This window comes from Temnothorax nylanderi, unplaced genomic scaffold, assembly GCF_030848795.1.
Source record: "Temnothorax nylanderi isolate EJ_2023f unplaced genomic scaffold, tnyl_v1.0 TNYL_tig0263_pilon, whole genome shotgun sequence".
Taxonomy (NCBI): Eukaryota; Metazoa; Arthropoda; class Insecta; order Hymenoptera; family Formicidae; genus Temnothorax; species Temnothorax nylanderi.
The window spans coordinates 93,783-115,150 of NW_027249325.1; the positions used below are offsets into that span (position 1 = coordinate 93,783).

General features: G+C 34.9%; 1 protein-coding gene across 6 annotated transcripts; it reads left to right on the forward strand.

Moving 5' to 3' along the window:
- The first annotated feature begins 4,570 nt into the window (after nt 1-4,570).
- LOC139780121 (uncharacterized) lies at nt 4,571-21,248 on the forward strand. 6 transcript variants are annotated; one of them, XM_071718626.1, is made up of 8 exons: nt 4,571-4,725; nt 5,221-5,394; nt 18,284-18,527; nt 18,607-18,936; nt 19,143-19,415; nt 20,145-20,497; nt 20,578-20,739; nt 21,038-21,248. In XM_071718626.1, exons 3-8 carry the CDS (start codon nt 18,296-18,298, stop codon nt 21,086-21,088), a joined length of 1,401 nt encoding a protein of 466 aa, XP_071574727.1. In that variant the 5' UTR covers nt 4,571-4,725; nt 5,221-5,394; nt 18,284-18,295; the 3' UTR covers nt 21,089-21,248. The 6 variants fall into 6 exon arrangements, 3 of the variants coding, with proteins under 3 accessions (XP_071574727.1, XP_071574728.1, XP_071574726.1); XM_071718627.1 differs by lacking the exons at nt 4,571-4,725; nt 5,221-5,394 and adding an exon at nt 16,072-16,505; XM_071718625.1 differs by lacking the exons at nt 4,571-4,725; nt 5,221-5,394 and adding an exon at nt 16,073-16,505 and having other exon boundaries at nt 16,590-18,527.
- The last annotated feature ends 120 nt before the right edge of the window (nt 21,249-21,368 follow it).

Consider the following 21,368-nt stretch of genomic DNA (forward strand, 5'->3'; position numbering starts at 1 on the left):
TGCTATACAGGTGTACCTGCATAGCATGTGTACGGCATGTGACATATAATATTGTTATATATAATGCTATTATTAGACTAAAATAAGATTGCATGACTATGTTTAAATTAATTGAATACATTGTTTTTCTTTGTTACGTGTGTACACTAGGGTGGTCCTTAAAAAGGGCCAAAAAAATTAAAAATTTTTTATTTTGACTCAAAACCCTAGTGTACACACGTAACAAAGAAAAACAATGTATTCAATAAATTGAAACATAATCATGCAATTTCCCTATTAAATAGGGTCGTCCTTAAAAAGGATAATTTCGAATATTGATCGCGCGAACGGTTCGGAAGACTTGAAATACATAAAGAAAAATATGTGCAAAAGCGCAGCTTCCTATCTCAATTTTAACACGTTCCGCAGAGCACTTGAATTTCTCCTATTAAACTCAAATGGGAAATGATTTTAGTATGACTGCAATAGCGATCGGAAAAATTTGAAACTTTTCAATTCTCTTACCTATAGTTGTACCTACCTTCTGACAATTTTATAAATTTTTATCTACATATTACAGGTAGCAGAAAATGAAAAAAATTGAAAAAAAATTGTTTTTATCGACCTATAACTATCTGAAATATGTAAATAAAAATCTATATAATTGTTAGAAGATAGGTATAACTATAGGTAAGAGAATTGCCAAGTTTCAAATTTTTCCTATCGCTATTGCAGTCATACTAAAATCATTTCCCATTTGAGTTCAATAGGGGAAATTCAAGTGCTCTGCGGGACATGTTAAAACTGAGATAGGAGGCTGCGCTTTGCACATATTTTTTTCTATTTATTTCAAGCCTTCCGAACCGTTCGAGCAGTCAAAATAAAAAATTACCCTTTTTAAGGACTATCTTAGTGTACACATATTTACATAAAATAAAGTATCTTAATTTAAGTAAAATAATGGATATTGTTAGACAGAAAATCACATTTAAAACAGTACAGTCGAATATCTCATAAAGGAGGGGGTTGATGAAAAATGTTTTAGACAAAAGTCGTAAGGGGGTCTGAAGGGGACAAATAATGGTAAAATCAAGTTTCGAAGAAATCGATTTTTCTAAGTCACATAAAGGTCACCGCCATTTTTTAAAATGGAATTATATATCATTTCTTTTACATAACATTATTTTTCTAGTTATTCTGCATATGACAGTATTAAGATAGAATTATAAATAAATCAGTAGTTCACGAGATACTTTATACTTTATTTTGACATATTTTGATATAAAATATCTTGTAAACTATTAATTTTTTGATAATTGTACCTTAATATTTTTAGGCACAGAATAATGAGATGAATTAATTGATAAAAAAAATACATGGTTGCTTTTAAAAAAATTATGCAATTTGCAATATGCAACTACATAAGGGAGACCGGGGCTAACTCGACATCGGGGCAAACTTGACACTAAACTTTTTGCTAATTTAAATCTATCGTAGAAACTTGCCTTTCCTACTGTAAATGCGTCTTTATGTGCCAGTATTATCAACGGGATTTGATGACATTCTGAGTTATGGTGTAATTTTTAGCACGACATAAGCGTTTTTGATGGTGAAAAGTAATTTTTCTGATCTCTCGAAAATTTCTACTCTTTCATCGAGCTTTACTCTTGCAAACCTATATGTAAGTGATTTTCATGGGAAATTTGATGCTCTATATGAATCCGATAATCGTTTTTGGATATTTTCAAAATTTTTATGTTTTTGAAGTGACAAAAGTGAAAAACGACGTCCGGGGCAAAGTCAACACCACGCCGTTTCGTCGGCTCCCAGTAACAAACGATGCTTGTCATGCAACCGTATGGCTCATGACAAATGTATGCGCACGTCCGATCGCGAGTTTACCTGCATTAATTGTTTTTCAGACATGAGTTTAGATGAAGCTAATTGAAAGTTCAACAATTTTTGTTCTCATTATTTCAAATAATTGTTCTAGTTACTTTATTCCGAATGTTTGTACTTTTTAAATACACAATAAACAATGTATTTTCATTTTCAGACAGTAAAAAATAAGTTCCAGATCAAATTGTGTCGATCAGACAAAGTGTTGAGTTTGCCCCGGTGGGGTGTCGAGTTTGCCCCGGCATTTTTCAATTCGAAAATTTGTCTTCGCGTCACTTTTCCTTTCCTGGCGGCAAAACAAAGCAACGTACAGCAAAACTTTCTGAATCAATTTTGTACCTGAAGGAACACTCTTTAAATATATACCATTGAATTTGCCTAAAAATTTTAATTCAATATTAAAAATTGCTTTTGAAAAAATAGTGTCGAGTTAGCCCCGGTCTCCCCTACCTTTTTGGAAAAAGAACTATGTGTTTTCTTTACATCAATTGACTCATCTCATACATATATTTATTTTATTATGTTAACAACATTTAACTAAGAAGTAACATGATGCGTGCATGGTATGCAACAATTAACTATAATAGTACAACATTTATCATTTTATATTAACTGTGCATTTTGTATATGCCACATTATTATTCACAAGTTTTTGATGCGTGCGTAAACTTTTTAACTGAAAAAGTGTTATATTTACACATTATAGATAATAAACAAAAACTGGAAGAGAAACTTGCCAGTAAAAGACCACAAATCCCCGTCTTCGATAATTGCCAGTCAGCTTCGGAAAGTGAATTAGAATCGAGTATAAATTATGTACGATTTGTAATATACGTCTTAGGAGTAATGTTTGAACATTTCACACATATTTGAATTTTTCCAGAAAGCGAATATTACTGATAAAATTGAAAAGAGACTGGCACGTATCAATTCAGATTGTACAAGTGTAAGTGAAAATATTATTTTATAACAAAATAATTAGAATGATCCAATTCTTAAGTTTACATTTATATGTATATGATTAACAATTTTTATATAGAACAAACTGCCAGAAAATATTAGTGCAATCACAAAAAAGGGTACGAAAGAAATAAAAAAAAAGACTGTGACAAAAAGCAAGACTATTTCAAAAGTAATATGCATAAAATAATCTTTGATCTTTAAGGAGATTTATGTTTTTGAGATATTAACAGATACATCATTCAAATTGTTATTTTCAAAATTTATTGTCGACTGCTAATAAATTTACATTACACAATTAATTTTATTAAACATTTTAATAGTAACAAGAAGTAATTCTAAAGCCTTATATCTACGATGCTAGAAATCGGTCTGTTCTCGGACAAAGAAAGAATTTACAAATCACATTTTAACAATGCGATTTGTCAATTCATTTTTTGTCCGAGATCTCGGAGCAATTTCTAGCATCGTGGACACAAGGCTTAAAACTAAAACTCTAAACAATTTTTGTCACAACTATTACACTTGTGTTATGTAACTGTACACTTGTGTAATGTTTAGTATCCTATTATTAGTTGTAAAAATAACAGTTTAATCGGTACTATTGGTAGGTCGTCCCGATACATACCGATAACATTTTAAAAACTCACAATAAGTATAGTTGCCTCTTAAGGAGATTCTACCGCTTCATACTAATTATTGAGTAATATTATTTATTTTTTTTTTAAAGAAACTTGAGAAATATTTATAGATTATTACGATAATTACTTAAATTAATATTAAAATATAATTGGAGTCATAAGTAAATGATTGGATACTTGCTTATGAGAATAATAATGACTTTTAAAACGTACCCAATAAGAACAGTATCGTTTTATATACGTTTATTAAACGTAAGTATGGTATAAAACTGGTATAGGTATATGGCATATACGTATATAGAATTAACGTTTTTTATACGGTAGTATAATATACGTTTATAACACTCGTTTTTACTACGTATGTTTAATACGAAACGTACTTTATACGTTGAAAAATAGTTTATGTAACACCAGAATTTCATCTACGTTTATAATACGTATAAAAATAATATAATATTCTATTTAAATAAGCGTTTTTTTAATACGTTTATAATTTGCAAAAATATCCCTTTAAATAACGTCTTAGGAATAGGATTTAATATCCAGGTATGATATACTTTTTAAATACGTTAATAAAAGGTTGAGCGTATATTATATTTATATGCTTTCACCGCGGCAATTTTTAACAAATAATAAACGTATTTTATACCACATCCTGTGCAGCTAATTACAAATTCGTTGAAATATTATTTATGAAATGAAAAATATTTAAAAAACATTTGGGGAATACGATTATAATCCAGGTACGATTATTCAATTTTAATTATATTCTTTTTCGTTATTATTTTTTTACATAAAAATATATTTTCCCATTCCTTTTATGTAAATTAATGACAGAAAATCAATTTATTTACGAATTTTTTAATATTGGTGCAGTAAATATTTTACACGTGAAAAAATATCGGCCTTTCCTCGCACTTTCGAAAATCACGTGTTTTGTTTTCGTTTCGAGGTTCGAAACTTTTTCGCGACGCCCGCCTTTGCACCCTCGCGGCTCGTGCGACTCATGCTCCTCTAGCGCCTCTCGCGAGGGCCCCCCTCTTCCCCGCATCGACGCCGGCACTCGACGGTATCGTGATTCGTTTTGTTTCGAGTCTCGAAACTTTTCCGCGACCTTCGTCACGCCAGCATTCGCGCCTTCGCATCTTCGCCATTATTGTTGTCGATCACCGATGGTTTAGTGCAGTTTAGTGACGAACGGGGGACACTGGAGATTGGACGAACGGGAGAGATTCGACATTTACAGGTAAAAATATTATTCTACTCTTATACTTCGTCTACAATGAGTCGTAGTCGTAAGATTGTAAGCAAATCGACTATCCCGAGTATCCCGACTATCCCGGCATTAACCCGAGTTCCCGACACCGCGGACAAACACACACAATTACACATACACGCGCCAGTGGATCCAATCAGACTTTTGGTATTTCCATTCAGTCTCTGCTACACTACAATATACCAGACTCAGTATAACAAACAGTGGAAAAAGCTGGCCATATTGTCCTCTGAAAAGAGGCAGGAGCCAATATAATTAAAGAAGAAGAAGAAGACTATCCATAGTCAAGTCTGATATATTCTTGACTGTTGGTTGATTTGCTGTACGACCTTATAATTACGACTCATTGTAGACGACGCATTAATATTTTCCAAAATGAATGTGAACAAATAAATTTATTTTTAGTTAAGTAATGAGGTAGAAGCAACGTGTAAATTATTTTCACACGTATGCGATTGTCGACAGCTTCGCAGTTTTCGGCCTGAAATATTAATTACATGCTTCTTCGCGACCTTCGTCACACCAGCCATCGTGCCTTCGCACCTTCGCTATCATCGTTGTTGATCATCGATCGATGATAGTTTAGTGACGAGCGGGACACTGGAGATTGGATGAACGGGAGAGATTGGAGATTTACAGGTAAAAATTATTCTACTCTTAATATTTTCCAAAATAAATGTGAACAAATGAATGTAATATTTTTAATTAAGTAATAAGGTAGAAGCAGCGTGTAAATTATTTTTAGACGTATGTCGGCAGTTTTGCAGTTTTTAAATATCGTCTGAATTGTTAATTACGTGCATTTTTATATTGCTTTTTAGCGTAGATGAATTTATCATTTATATATATTTACTGCATAATAAAAATAGCATTTTTCAACAAATTTCTTCATTTCTATTTTGATAGATTTGTAAGTATGTAACTATTTATAAATCGTAAATTCAACTACGCTACAAAGCAGTATTAAAATACACGTTAACAATTCAGACGACTAAAAACTGCGAAATTGCCGACAATCGCATACGTTTAAAAATAATTTACACGCTATATTTTTATCTAATTACTTAATGTAAAAATACATTTATTTGTTCCTGCAATTTATGTAAAAATTAATAACAAATAAAATAAACATTTACAAATTTTACATAAAACATGTTTTATTTGTATGTATATATGTATATATATTTGTATGTGTATATATATATATATATAATTTACTGTGAAATTTTGTCACGAGAGAGTCATTTTTGCCCATTAAATTTTTGCCAATTAAACCCATATTATGAAATTCAACTCATTAAAATATTGAATTTGGTACTGAAATACCGATGTTTCAAGTTAGCCAATTTTTGGGAAGTGATCTCACACTTTTGATTGATGCTCTATATGATATATATATATCATATAGAGCATCAATTTCATGAAATATTTCATGATTTGTTTATCAATGATTTATAACGTATTGCTTATATTATACAAAATAATTATAATAATAACACAGGCCGACATGAATTTTGACCCAGAAACGGCAGTATGTTATTCCAAAGGATTTTGGCATGCTAAAACCAAATTCGTAGCCCAAATTGCTCCATTCGGGATTACATACTGCCGTTTCTGGGTCATAAAAAAATTATTTTTTTGTAGGCCTGTGTAATTATTATTAATAAATATTTTTACAGAAAATTGCTTCAATTAGTTTATGTTTTGTAGGCATAAGAATTTAATTATTAATTATTATTATTGATATTAATTGCAATAACATTGCTAAATAATAATTTCCTTGTTTTTTCAAAGGTATTTCGAAAAATGTGTGAGAATATAAAACTTTTAAGTAAACGCCAGAGACGTCGAAAGGTAACCCAATCAGTGAAAAAGATATTAACAAATGTGAACACTGAAAATAATAATTCCAATATTTTGCACAGTGTTGGCAATCTTTTACCTGATGTATGCTTCAATATCGAAAATAATGATACGGTAGATAATGATATAGTAGTAGATAACGTAGATGTACTAGATTATGAGAATATTCCCACTATCTCGGCTAAAAATTGTAATTCTAGTAGCATCTTTGAGAGTTATTCATTTCATTCTGCCGAAAATGACTATTCTTCTGAAAACATTAATGAGAGTAGTAAGGACAAAGATGTAGTGATGCATACATTCTCAGTAAATCCGAAAACTTTTACCAATGATTTGCGTCGACTAGCTAATGTCCATAATCTTACACATGCTGCATTGGATCAAATTTTGAATTTAATTAATCCGGCCTACACATTTTTGCCTTCTACCGCCAAAATCCTGTTACATACACCTAGAAAAGTAGAAACAATTCCTTGTGACAATGGGAAGATGTGTTACTTCGGCGTGGAACATTGTTTAATTCATAAATTACAAAATGGTGGATTGAAACAGGACATTTCGACTGTTAAACTGATCATAAACATTGATGGGTTACCTATATTTAAGAGTAGCAGTACAAACTTATGGCCAATTTTAGGTCGTAGCGATGATCTTATTGATGACCGCCCATTCATGATCGCATGTTTCTGTGGCGAAGGGAAGCCATCGAATCTTGACCATTATCTCAACCCTTTCATAGAAGAAATTAGTTCTCTGCGAGAACACGGTTTTCAGTATAATGGTAAAATACTGTATGCCGAAATTGAATGTTTTGCTGCCGATGCACCGGCAAGAGCTATGCTAAAAATGATTAAAGGACATACAAGCACATATGCGTGTGAAAGGTGCACTATTAAAAAAGTGAAAAAAGCAAAATATTTTCCGACTAAAATAAAAAAATCGGTAGTTTTACGAACTAATAATGATTTTATATGTAATAAAATAGATGGTCGCCATATCAAAGGTAAATCGCCCTTACTTACATTAAACGTAGATATGATAACACAGTTTGTGCTAGATCCTATGCATTTAATATTCCTAGGAAGTGCGAAACGTCTACTTATAAAGTATTGGGTCGAAGGAGGCCGTCATTGTAAACTCTCGCGACAAAACATTTCAGCCATAGATTACAATATACAAGTAATACGTCCATTCGTCACTGCAGACTTTTGTCGAAAACCTCGAAGTCTAGTGCACCTACATAGATTTAAAGCAACAGAATTTCGTTTTTTTACTTTATACAGTGGTCCAATTGTCACACATAACATTCTTGACAATGTTAAGTATGATCATTTTATACTACTTCATGTAGCAATCACTATCTTATCCAGTGCGCCCTTGATCAAATCTTATTTGCATATTGCTGAAGAAGCTATTAGGCAATTTGTTTGCAAACCTGCCGAAATTTATGGTGAGGATTTTGTCGTATATAATATTCATTCATTATTGTATCTTTGCACAGACGTACAAACATACGGCCCCTTAGAAAGATACAGTTGTTTTCCTTTCGAAAACTATCTCCAATCACTAAAAAGACGAATTCGCTCAAAACGATTACCTCTAGAACAAGTATGCAATCGTATTGCAGAAGAAGAGGACATTGATATTGAAATTAAATCAGCTACTTCGAATTTTGTACCTAAACAAGTTCATTACCCAAATCCAAATATAGTTTCTTATTTTACATGCGAAAAATTAATAAATGGAAATACAAAATTATCTTGCAAAATTCCTGACAATACTGTAGCCATTGTGTTTGAAATGCCGCGTTGCATCGATGTACGAGCGGTGGTGTGCTGCCACCTATTGCATAATCTAGTCAGCAACCGATTCCGTGAAAGTCTCTAGAGAGGCCAGTGCGGGCCCATAGTAACCGGCAGTAAACGTGTTGCGCGCGCAGCGGCGCTGTCGTGTGGCGAAGTGGCGCTGCTTAATTTCCGGCTTCCGGACGGAAGCGAGATGCTTCTCGAAGAAGGAAGCGAGGGCATTCCGCATCCGGCTCTCGTAATCAGAAGTCACGCGTGTCGAGTCAAGCGTTTTCAGTATTTTCTTGTGTCTGATAATTTGTTTGATCAGAATTACGATATCCATATCCCGATTTACAGTATTACTCGGGATTAATTAGTATTGAAAGGAAATATCTAGAGGATATACGACGCTGACCGACACGAAGCGAGAAAAAAGGAGAGGCATCCGCCAGTATTGAGATAGCTGAAAGATGTCCGCCATTACAGAATATAAGAAGGATGATGCAATCCACCGCCATGAGAAGACATCAGAGGATGTATAATTTTGAGGCCGAATTCATCCAATACGGAAAGGACTTCCACACATAGTGGAAGTCACGGCTAAGGTAAATCTCGGTGTTCGAGATGAGAAACATTGATCGATCTTGAGTGGCTAATTACAGTTAGCAAATGACGATCTTTGATTCCAGAGCATTCGAGATCTTCTCATTACTAAGTAAATCTCGGTGTTCGAGATGAGAATCATTGATCGATCTTGAGTGGCTAATTACAGTTAGCAAATGACGATCTTTGATTCCAGAGCATTCGAGATCTTCTCATTACTCATGAATCAGGATCATTTGAGGCTCGCCTTTGCATACGCAAGGCATTTCGATCCCTTGCCGGCGCCTTTGCTGCATACTTGATGAGGCCGGGCTTACGACGAGAAAAAAGGCCTTTCTCACATTTGAGTACTCTAAAACCAGTTGTTTTACGGTTGCAACCACGCGTTATTGATATTCTCTATTATAATAACGATATAAACCTTGTACATACAATTCGATCTCTTAAAGTTAAAATGCGTCATTTTACCCTTTCATATTAGATTAATTTGTTTAAGTATACTAGAAATACTAGTTTGCGTAGAAGTTAGTACTAACATAATATGAATTTGCGTTCATTCGAATTACTTCCGTTATTATCGAGCGAGCGTTCGTTCCTCGCAACTATTAATATTGCGAATACGATGCCTCTCATTCGACCTGCCTGATTTACAATTCCCATTGTCCCTTTTATTATGTATATGGATTAATGCGTTTACTCAATAATTACTTTCTTTCTTTAATTCAATATATTGGACAATTACAATTTAGAATAAGATTACAGTATTAACGAGTGATTTAGTAATAGTTAAGAAACATTTCCTTATTAATTTCTTTAATTGGCGTGTAATTTAGAAAGTTTAAGAATTACAGCCACGCATTATTCCATTATTCTTACATATTGATATCTTTATTTCTTGTGATATTTATAATTAATTTATGAAATGTATTGATGGTCACTTCTACTGGTCTTTGAGATGATCAAAACTTAAGGTATTATATTAAATGCCTTCCATTAGCGTCATGAAAGTTATGGCTTTGGACTTGAAGTCTAATGTGATATTGTTTTCCTTAAAGATGTCATATGCAGAAATTATCCTAACCAAACTGACATATTGCAAAGGGAATTGGCCATTAAGAATTACATATATTATCTGATGATATGACGTTTAACCCACTACTTATGTGATTATTGATTTATGTTATTGATTGAACTATTTGATAACCTGCTAAAACTATTGTGCTATAAATATAGCTACCAACTTTCTTCAAATTATCCAAGTTCTTGTCTCCTTAACACCAATACAAGCTCACGTTCCGTTCGGTGCGTGTACATTTTTTGGTCCTTCGAGCCGGATATTAAGAGGCAGTTAAAGAAAAAATATTCTGTTACTTACAATTTCGGATATACAGCCGAATGGTGGTGAGGAGACATAAGACGACATTGCAAGATTTGTAAAGAGCCATTCACGGAATCGTAATTTTCATTTCAACTCGGGCTATACGTCCATAATGAGAATCCAACATATTATTAGTAAGCTTGAGCGGCTTTTAGCGCTCGGTAGAGACATTGCAGAGTTTTGCGATGATCTAATTAGAGTCGGATTAACAAATGTTTCAATTCAAAATGTTCGGACGCGACTTTCCGAGTTAAAAGAAACTTGGAATCAATTGCAGATTGTTAATACCGCGGTAACCATCTCAATACCGAGACTTTCAATCGAGGATCAACGTGACATATACAATCATATTTACTTCACAGAAAATGTCTATGATATAATAAAGGAGAGATATGTAAACGCGCTTGAGAGGTTTACAACTTTATTAGAACGCAATCAGGCTTCCACAATAGAGGTTGCGTCAACTCACTCAACGTCAGATCAAGACTTGTCAGTTCCCTCAACTTCAATTCAGTCAACGTTGAATCCAACAACGTCAAATCAATTAGCGCCTGTTCCATCAGCATCGAATCAGTTAACGTCGAATCTATTAATATCAAATCCGTCAGCGCCTCTTCCTAGTGTTGGGTTACCTTATATTCCAAATACAAAGTTGCCTTATATAAAAATTCCTCATTTTAGTGGAAATCCTGAAAAAAGGCTCACATTTAAAAATCTCTTCCATTCACTAATAGTTATAAGCCCTACGCTATCTGCTGTTGAAAAGTTACAGTATTTAAAAACTCATCTGGAGGGCGCAGCATTCAATCTAGTAGAGCATACTGCATTGACCGCGGAAAATTTTCAAAAAACGTGGGACGCTCTCATAGAATTTTATGAGAACACTCGATTATTAATAAACTCTACGCTTCAATCTCTGTTCAATCTTAAGCGTGTTACAAAAGAGTCAGGCACTGAACTTCAACAATTGTACGCAAATGTCATGCAATTGTATCGTACATTCGAAACATTAGAATGTCCAATCGCTCACTGGGATCATTTCTTGATCTTTATTTGTACTCAAAAGTTGGATGTAGAATCAAATAAGTCATGGGAAGCTCAATTAGGTTCCAGTAGAAAACCTCCTTCATGGAAACAATTTCACGATTTTTTATTCTCACGAATGTCTGCATTAAAATCCTTCGAGAGTTCTCAGCAGAAAGGGATTTTGCAATCGACGAAGCCGCAATCAGCAAAGGTTCATCATCAAGGTCAATCAAACAATACATATTCTAATCCCAAGGGAGCTTGTATTTTATGCAAGGAAAGGCATTTCATATCCTTTTGCCCAAAATACACGTTTAAAACGACGCAACAGAAACTAGCATTTATCTCTGCTCAGAAGCTTTGTTATAATTGTTTAGGAATGCATCGAGTTTCTCAATGTAGGATTACTAAACGGTGCCAGAAGTGCGGTCGTAAGCACCACACCTCAATTCATATAACAGACTTCTCAAAAGCTAAGGAAAAGGAGAATAAGAATCCTAAACAGGACACCCGTTCTGATACTTCATCGAAGCAGGATGCAAGGGTTTTGTATTCTCATCAGGACGAATCATTAGGATCGTCAATTCTTCTTGCTACTGCAAGAGTGGTAGTCGTTTCCTCGGCAGGCCAATCCATGAAATTGCGAGCACTGGTAGATCAGGGTTCAGAAGTAGCTATTATAACAGAAAGAGTTGTTCAACAACTTGATTTACCTAGAACGCAATCCGCAGTTTCGTTAACAGGTATTGGTGCAAAAAACAATAAGACTAAAGGTGTTACTTCGTTTTTGCTCAAACCACATTTTCCGTCAGATTTCGAAGTTTAGATAAAGGCTTATATTCTACCGAAACTTACTTCGTCTCTTCCAGCTGTCTCACATAATAAAGATGAATGGCATCATTTGAAAAATCTGCAATTAGCTGATCCAAACTTTCATAAGAAAGGAAAAATCGACTTAATAATTGGTGCCGAAATTTACAGTCAAATAATAAAAGACGGAATCATTAGAGGAGAACCTGATAATCCTATCGCTCAAGCTACAAGAATAGGTTGGATAGTTTCCGGGGCAACAAGTAATCGAACAAGCAGTTCTAAAGTTTCGGGTTATCATGTATCAGTTACTGATGATCTTCATGATCTTCTTAGACGTTTCTGGGAGACAGAAGAAATTTCGATTACTGCTAAGACATTGACAAAAGACGAACAAGACTGCGAAGACCATTTTAAGGCCAATCATTCTCGCGACGCGAACGGTCGATACATCGTAAAACTTCCTTTCAAAGATTCGCCAAAAAAGCTTGGAGATTCTAAAGCGAAAGCTATTCGGGTAATGACTAATTTACGTCAAAGATTCTCTAATAACGAGTCTCACGGTAAATTATACGAAAACTTCATTGAAGAATATGCGGATTTAAAACACATGAAACGAGTAGAAAATACACGGGATGAACCAGAGAAAGTTTACTATTTGCCTCATCATGGCGTTTACCGCGAGCACAGTCTTAGCACAAAGCTGAGAGTTGTTTTCAATGCTTCCAGTAAAACAACTACTGGTTATGCTATTAACGAACTTCTCCATGCGGGAGCAAAGTTACAAATTAATTTATTCAACGTCCTTATATGGTTTAGATCCTTTCGATACGTGTTCTTCGCCGATGTAGAAAAAATGTACAGACAGATACTGATACATCCGGACGATTGGGATTTCCAAAGAATCATTTGGATAGATGCTTTTCATAGATTATTGATATTCATTCTGCTAACGGTGACTTATGGTTTTATATGCGCTCCATTCTTGGCTTTGCGTTCATTCGAACAATTGATACTCGATGAAGGGCATAAATTTCCACTCGCAATTCCAACCATGGAAAAAGGAAGGTACATAGATGATTTTTTCGGAGGAGAGGATACCGTTCAAAAGGCAAGAAAGGTCGTTGAACAAGTGGATAAGCTCTGTATGGCGGGCGGCTTTCCGCTCAAAAAGTGGGTCAGTAACGAACCAGATGTTCTTAGTGGCATAGCATCAGATAGACGACTCGATACATCATCTGTCCAAATAGATGAATCATCAATGATACATACCCTTGGTTTATTGTGGAACCCTTTGATCGATCAATTTAAATTTACTTTAAATCTTGAGGAACCGAAGGTAATTTCAAAACGTACTATTCTCTCAACGATTTCCAAAATTTTCGATCCATTAGGTTTTATCTCACCCATTACTATCACAGGAAGAATTATTATTCAAGAACTGTGGTCAAGTGGGCTTGATTGGGATGAAAAACTCCCTCCTGTACTTTTAAATAAATGGCAGCAATTTCTATTACAGTTACGAGAGGCTTCAATCTTTACCTTTCCAAGATGGATTGGGTTTAATTCAGAAGATTCATTTGAAGTTCATGGCTTCAGCGATGCATCTCAAAATGCAATGGCAGCAGTAGTTTATAAATAATTACGATCTATTTCTACGAATAACTTTATTACCATTACTTTTATAGCGGCAAAGACAAAAGTTTCACCGTTAAAAAGATTAACCATACCAAGACTGGAACTATTAGCAGCGGTGTTGCTCGTCAAATTGATGAAGTCGATTCTTCTAACACTCAATAAACTTAATTTACCATTATTTGCATGGATAGATTCAAAGGTAGCTAATATATGGATTAACAATCATCCTTCTCGTTGGAAAGAATTTGTTCATAACCGAGTATGCTATATTCAGGAAACTTTGCCGCAGTGCAAATGGGGGTTGATTCCAGGGGTGGAAAACCCAGCTGATTTGGCAACCAGAGGTATTTCTCCGGCTCAATTGAATAGTAGTCCTACATGGTGGAGCGGTCCAGAGTGGCTATCTAAGGCTGAAGAAAATTGGCCTAAGGCTTCTTTATCGATTGTCACTGAGAATCTCGAAGAAAGAGAAAATAAAGTTCGTTCTTGCGTAGCTACTAAAATTCCTGGAATATGGGATCTTTTATCAAGATACTCAAGTCTCACTAAACTATTGCGAATTACCGCTTTATGTAGAAAGTTTATTCATAAAACGCGTAAAAATCCCAACGTTACTGTAAATACTTGTCTCTCAGTCAGCGACATAAATCATGAAAAATACTTTTGGGTAAAGACCGTTCAGCATTATGCATTCTCAGCGGAATTAAAAATCCTTTCTAAAGGACAATCACTCCCTAAATCCAGCTCGTTAACACGCCTTACGCCGTACATCGATTCGGAGGGACTCTTACGAGTAGGGGGACGACTTCAAAACTCTTTACTAACGGCTGATGCAAAGCATCCATTAATACTACCCAACGATTCTTCATTTACTAAGTTGGTAATAGAAGACGCACATTCTCGAACTCTACATGGAGGTACACAAGTTACACTATCGTACATTCGTGAAACTTACTGGATTATACGAGGAAGAATAGCTGTTAAGTCTATCATTCACAGGTGCGTCAAGTGTACTCGTTTTCGCCAACAGAAGGCGCAACAAATTATGGGTCAACTCCCAGTACAAAGAGTTGTTCCATCTCGTCCATTCGAAAATTCAGGCGTAGACTATGCAGGGCCTTTTGTCATCAAAACGTGGAGAGGCAAAAATGCTAAAACGTACAAGGGATATATTGCTTTGTTTGTCTGCTTTTCAATATCGGCAATTCACTTAGAACTTGTTACTGATTATACAGCTGAAGCATTTATCGCAGCTTACAGACGGTTTACGGCAAGACGAGGGATCTGTGCAACTCTTACAAGTGATTGTGGTACCAATTTCATTGGTGCGAATAAAGAGCTTAAACGACTTTTTTCAGATGCAACTAAAGAATCGGAACAAATAGCTTCTCTTTTGTCAAACGAAGGAACACAGTGGAGGTTTAACCCTCCTTCTGCACCACATTTCGGAGGAAAGTGGGAAGCAGGTGTTAAGTCCGTTAAGTATCACCTTAAACGTACTGTTGGGGATACGTTGTTAACTTACGAAGAGTTCACTACTTTACTTACTCAAATTGAAGCTGTTTTGAATTCTCGTCCTTTATGCAGATTATCTGACGATCCAGAGGATATTGCTGTCCTCACTCCAGGGCATTTTCTTGTGGGACATGCACTTGCGACTATTCCTGAACCATCTTTATCCCATCTTCCGGTTTCTCATTTAAACAGATGGCAGTTATTACAACAAAAGCTTCAATCCTTTTGGACATACTGGTCCAAAGAGTATCTTCAACGACAACTCTCTACTTATAAATGGAACAGGGTTAATCCGTCTCTCGCTGTAGGTTCCATAGTGCTAGTTGTGGATGAGAGATACCCCCCTTCGAAATGGCCCCTAGGAAGAGTTACTGACACACATGAGGGACCTGATGGTCATATTAGGGTAGTCACAATCAAAACCCAATTCTCTGAATTCAAACGACCGATTGCTAAACTGTGCCCGTTGGATGTTGAACCTAATCAAGCATAATTCGTTCGTCAACTAAAGTTAACGAAGGCGGGCGGAATGTTTGAAATGCCGCGTTGCATCGATGTACGAGCGGTGGTGTGCTGCCACCTATTGCATAATCTAGTCAGCAACCGATTCCGTGAAAGTCTCTAGAGAGGCCAGTGCGGGCCCATAGTAACCGGCAGTAAACGTGTTGCGCGCGCAGCGGCGCTGTCGTGTGGCGAAGTGGCGCTGCTTAATTTCCGGCTTCCGGACGGAAGCGAGATGCTTCTCGAAGAAGGAAGCGAGGGCATTCCGCATCCGGCTCTCGTAATCAGAAGTCACGCGTGTCGAGTCAAGCGTTTTCAGTATTTTCTTGTGTCTGATAATTTGTTTGATCAGAATTACGATATCCATATCCCGATTTACAGTATTACTCGGGATTAATTAGTATTGAAAGGAAATATCTAGAGGATATACGACGCTGACCGACACGAAGCGAGAAAAAAGGAGAGGCATCCGCCAGTATTGAGATAGCTGAAAGATGTCCGCCATTACAGAATATAAGAAGGATGATGCAATCCACCGCCATGAGAAGACATCAGAGGATGTATAATTTTGAGGCCGAATTCATCCAATACGGAAAGGACTTCCACACATAGTGGAAGTCACGGCTAAGGTAAATCTCGGTGTTCGAGATGAGAAACATTGATCGATCTTGAGTGGCTAATTACAGTTAGCAAATGACGATCTTTGATTCCAGAGCATTCGAGATCTTCTCATTACTAAGTAAATCTCGGTGTTCGAGATGAGAATCATTGATCGATCTTGAGTGGCTAATTACAGTTAGCAAATGACGATCTTTGATTCCAGAGCATTCGAGATCTTCTCATTACTCATGAATCAGGATCATTTGAGGCTCGCCTTTGCATACGCAAGGCATTTCGATCCCTTGCCGGCGCCTTTGCTGCATACTTGATGAGGCCGGGCTTACGACGAGAAAAAAGGCCTTTCTCACATTTGAGTACTCTAAAACCAGTTGTTTTACGGTTGCAACCACGCGTTATTGATATTCTCTATTATAATAACGATATAAACCTTGTACATACAATTCGATCTCTTAAAGTTAAAATGCGTCATTTTACCCTTTCATATTAGATTAATTTGTTTAAGTATACTAGAAATACTAGTTTGCGTAGAAGTTAGTACTAACATAATATGAATTTGCGTTCATTCGAATTACTTCCGTTATTATCGAGCGAGCGTTCGTTCCTCGCAACTATTAATATTGCGAATACGATGCCTCTCATTCGACCTGCCTGATTTACAATTCCCATTGTCCCTTTTATTATGTATATGGATTAATGCGTTTACTCAATAATTACTTTCTTTCTTTAATTCAATATATTGGACAATTACAATTTAGAATAAGATTACAGTATTAACGAGTGATTTAGTAATAGTTAAGAAACATTTCCTTATTAATTTCTTTAATTGGCGTGTAATTTAGAAAGTTTAAGAATTACAGCCACGCATTATTCCATTATTCTTACATATTGATATCTTTATTTCTTGTGATATTTATAATTAATTTATGAAATGTATTGATGGTCACTTCTACTGGTCTTTGAGATGATCAAAACTTAAGGTATTATATTAAATGCCTTCCATTAGCGTCATGAAAGTTATGGCTTTGGACTTGAAGTCTAATGTGATATTGTTTTCCTTAAAGATGTCATATGCAGAAATTATCCTAACCAAACTGACATATTGCAAAGGGAATTGGCCATTAAGAATTACATATATTATCTGATGATATGACGTTTAACCCACTACTTATGTGATTATTGATTTATGTTATTGATTGAACTATTTGATAACCTGCTAAAACTATTGTGCTATAAATATAGCTACCAACTTTCTTCAAATTATCCAAGTTCTTGTCTCCTTAACACCAATACAAGCTCACGTTCCGTTCGGTGCGTGTACACATTGGCAATCGAATTTATGTTATCAATCAGTTTGTTTATATTGACGGTAAATATAAATGTATTGGGGCTTCATTTAAATTCTCAGAGGATTTGTACCAGCATCCAATACGTTCGTCTAAACTAGGTATTTATTACGTAAGAAGTATAAACGTGAACAATTCGATTACATTTTTTGTTGATGACATATCGTATAAATGCCTCCGGTTGCCATTTATGGATGGGTTTGCAGTTTTTCCCATTATTCACCATGTGTTGTAATATTTTCTTTTAGGCCATAAGTTGCTGCATTATAATGCATAAGTATCATAAATGTCATAAGTAATTTAATTATATTTTGAATAATATATTCACACATTGTTCGTGATTCCTTTTAGACTAGAAATATTGTAATTTTACATGTACATTAAAAACTAATAAGTAGCGAATAAAATACGCATTCATTTATTTATATCTATTGTATGTATAGAATTATTGAATTATGTCTACAAACATAAATAAAGCGAGTAAAACTTATGCTCTCGTGGAATTCATAAATGGAGGCAAGAAAGAGTGTGCCGTTGTACCATTGATATGGCTCATAGAAGACCTGAAAATTTGTTATTGGCCGAAAACGAAAACTGAACAAGCGTTTGAAAAACTTGTATTAGATCATGTACCATACGATTCAACGTGGTACAAATGTAAAACCCACAGAATATTAAAAACTTCAGGTATGGATTTCGATATAAAATAGAAATTTATATTTTTTTATTATTTACATTTTTTAACGTATACATATGTAATATGCAGAAGATTATGATGCCATTGTAAAATATATGGAGATCATCTTGGAGCACGGATCAACAGAAGATGACGGAATGGGTATTTCGGACGTATCTTTGAAAAAAAAACTATTGCAACACTGTGATGATGGGGAGGACTCCACTACTTCACAGTCATCGGACTCGGAAGTACATGCTAAAACAGCTGAAAAGCGTCGACAGAAGCCTAAAAATATAAAAGGCATGTCTGAGGGTTCCGATTCCTCCCACGTATTGATTGTACCAAAGAAAAAACAGAAACAGGAAAGGTTTGATGAAGAAAAAACCAAAAACGCCAACGCCAGGGTACAATCTCGAAGTTAGTATGCATTGTAAAATATTTGTATATAAATGTGTGTAATAGACTGGGATATATTTAGGGGTCCCGGTACTTTCCGATCACCCTGTATATGCATATGTATCATACTCTGAAAATTGTATGAAAAGTAGACAAGTGTCATTATTTTTTCTAAACGAAACATATGCTGGTCAAAATAAAATTATGTATAATTTTATTATTTACAGAAAATGACGGAGTGGGTATTTCGGATGTATCTCCGAATAAAGAATTATTGCAAAAATGTGATGATGGAGAAGACTCCGATCCTTCACAGTCATCGGACTCGGAAGTACATGGTAAAACAGCTAAGAATCATCAAAAGAAACATAAAAATACGAAAAACATGTCTGAGGATTCTGATTCTTCTCACTTATTGGCGGTATCAAAGAATAAACAGAAACAAGAAAGATTTGATCGAGAGAAAACCAAAAACGCCAACGCCAGAGTACAATCTCGAAGTTAGTATACATTGTAAAATATTTATATGAAAATGTGTCTTAATATACTGGGGTATATTTAGAGATCCTGGCACTTTCCGAACACCCTATATATCATATGTATATGGGGCATTTTTTTCCAACGTTACACCCATGCTGCCCATTTTTTATTTGATCTAAAAATTTTCAAAAATATCATAAAATCTACAGAAAAATGTAAGCTTTCGAATCGTGCGTGGCAAAATTACCGAATTCAATCAGATCCTCAAAATTTGGGAAAACCAAAGAAAAATGATGAAAACGATATGGAGCTCTGTCAAAAAGGCCACCTCCCCTGCCCACTTCAATTTTTGATATAAAATTTTCGAAAAGGACTTAAAATGTTCGTTGAAGTGTCTATTTTCCGATGCTGTATGACGTTTTTGAAAATTTAAAATGGCGGACCCAGAGAATGCTCCATATCGTTTTCATCATTTTTCTTTGGTTTTCCCAAATTTTGAGGATGATCTGATTGAATTCGGTAATTTTGCCACGCACCATTCAAAAGCTTAGATTTTTCTGTAGATTTTATTTTTTTGAAAATTTTTAGATCAAATAAAAAATAGGCAGCATGGGTGTAACGTTGGGAAAGAATGCCCCATATATATCATACTCTTAAAATAGCATAAAAAGTAGACAAGTGTGTCATTATTCTTTCTAATCGAAACATACCGATCAAAGTAAAATGATGAATAACTGTAATATTTACAGAGCTTTTGAAAACTTTTTACGCAAGCAGAAACGAAACCGGTAACCCGATTTCTTCATCAGTAAGTGTGGGAGAAAACGATTCAACGAAAATCCTATCGAAACAGCAATTCCAACAATATGTCATACAGCGATTCGAGGAAGTAAAGGCATTGATGGAACAGAACAATGCTTCTTTTGTTCGTCTTCTGAATTCTCTTCAGACGTACATGAATCCAACTTCAAAACCAGATGGACTTCCTGACTTGCCTTTAACAACCGAAGATGAATTCCGAAAATTAGAACTGATGCTGTCAGAAAAAGTGCCGGATAACCCTGATGGCCGAGAGGCACCCGCACTTGCTTATACATACTTGGTACATATGTTCAAAAATCTTCTTTTTGTATTACATCTTTATGACAATAAAATTATGCATTGAAAAAAATGTGTTTACAGAAAGGACGATTGTCGACAATTGGTGGAGCTGACCAGAGGTCCTGCGTCATGAATATATTAAAATTTGTAATGACGAACCAGCTGGCTATGTCCTATAATTGGAAAGGGCAACATAATAAAAAAAGTTTTGAGGGAACAAAATTACGCGAAGTTATTTTACGGGTACGTAAACAAGTTAACAGTAAACATAACGTAAACAGTTATAAACAGTTATAATATTTTATTTTCTATATAATTTCCATAATTCATATCCGTGATCAGATTAAAATATCTTCGTTGTCTTAGTCACAAAGTTCCTCGCAAAAAAAAATGAGTGAAAAGCATTAGCAAATAAAAAGTTGAGACATCACTATTTTTTAAGTGGCAAGTTTATCGGTTATAATTATATTTGTCAACTTCATGAGATCGACATTTTAAAACTATTGTTGTTTCTAATTTAAACATATTTTCTTTTTTACAGAAGCGGCCAAGGTTCAATTCCGTGGAAAAGAATCATCGGATACAGCTATAAAAGACGCGATTCAAAGTTGGCTGAATTTAGCGAAAAATAGACACGCATACGGTTCAACAAAATAGTATTAGTGTACTCAGGTCATTCATACTTTCAAAATGTTTAATTGTTTTCTACTATGTGTAAGTAAGACAAAAGAATAAATGATATTTCATACAAATTGTCATATTTTCTTTACAATATATGTATATTTACAACGTTGCTGCAAGATCTGTGCTGTATGGGTAATAAACATTTATTGGAAGTGCAGTATACCTATGCAATGCCATATACTCATTAA

Excerpts from the sequence above, each read along its gene's own strand:
- LOC139780121 (XM_071718626.1), top strand. The coding sequence starts at position 18,296 with ATGTCTACAAACATAAATAAAGCGAGTAAAACTTATGCTCTCGTGGAA. Across the intron at positions 18,528-18,606 it reads CAGAATATTAAAAACTTCAG|AAGATTATGATGCCATTGTA; the intron begins GTATGGATTTCG and ends TGTAATATGCAG. Across the intron at positions 19,416-20,144 it reads CGCCAGAGTACAATCTCGAA|AGCTTTTGAAAACTTTTTAC; the intron begins GTTAGTATACAT and ends TAATATTTACAG.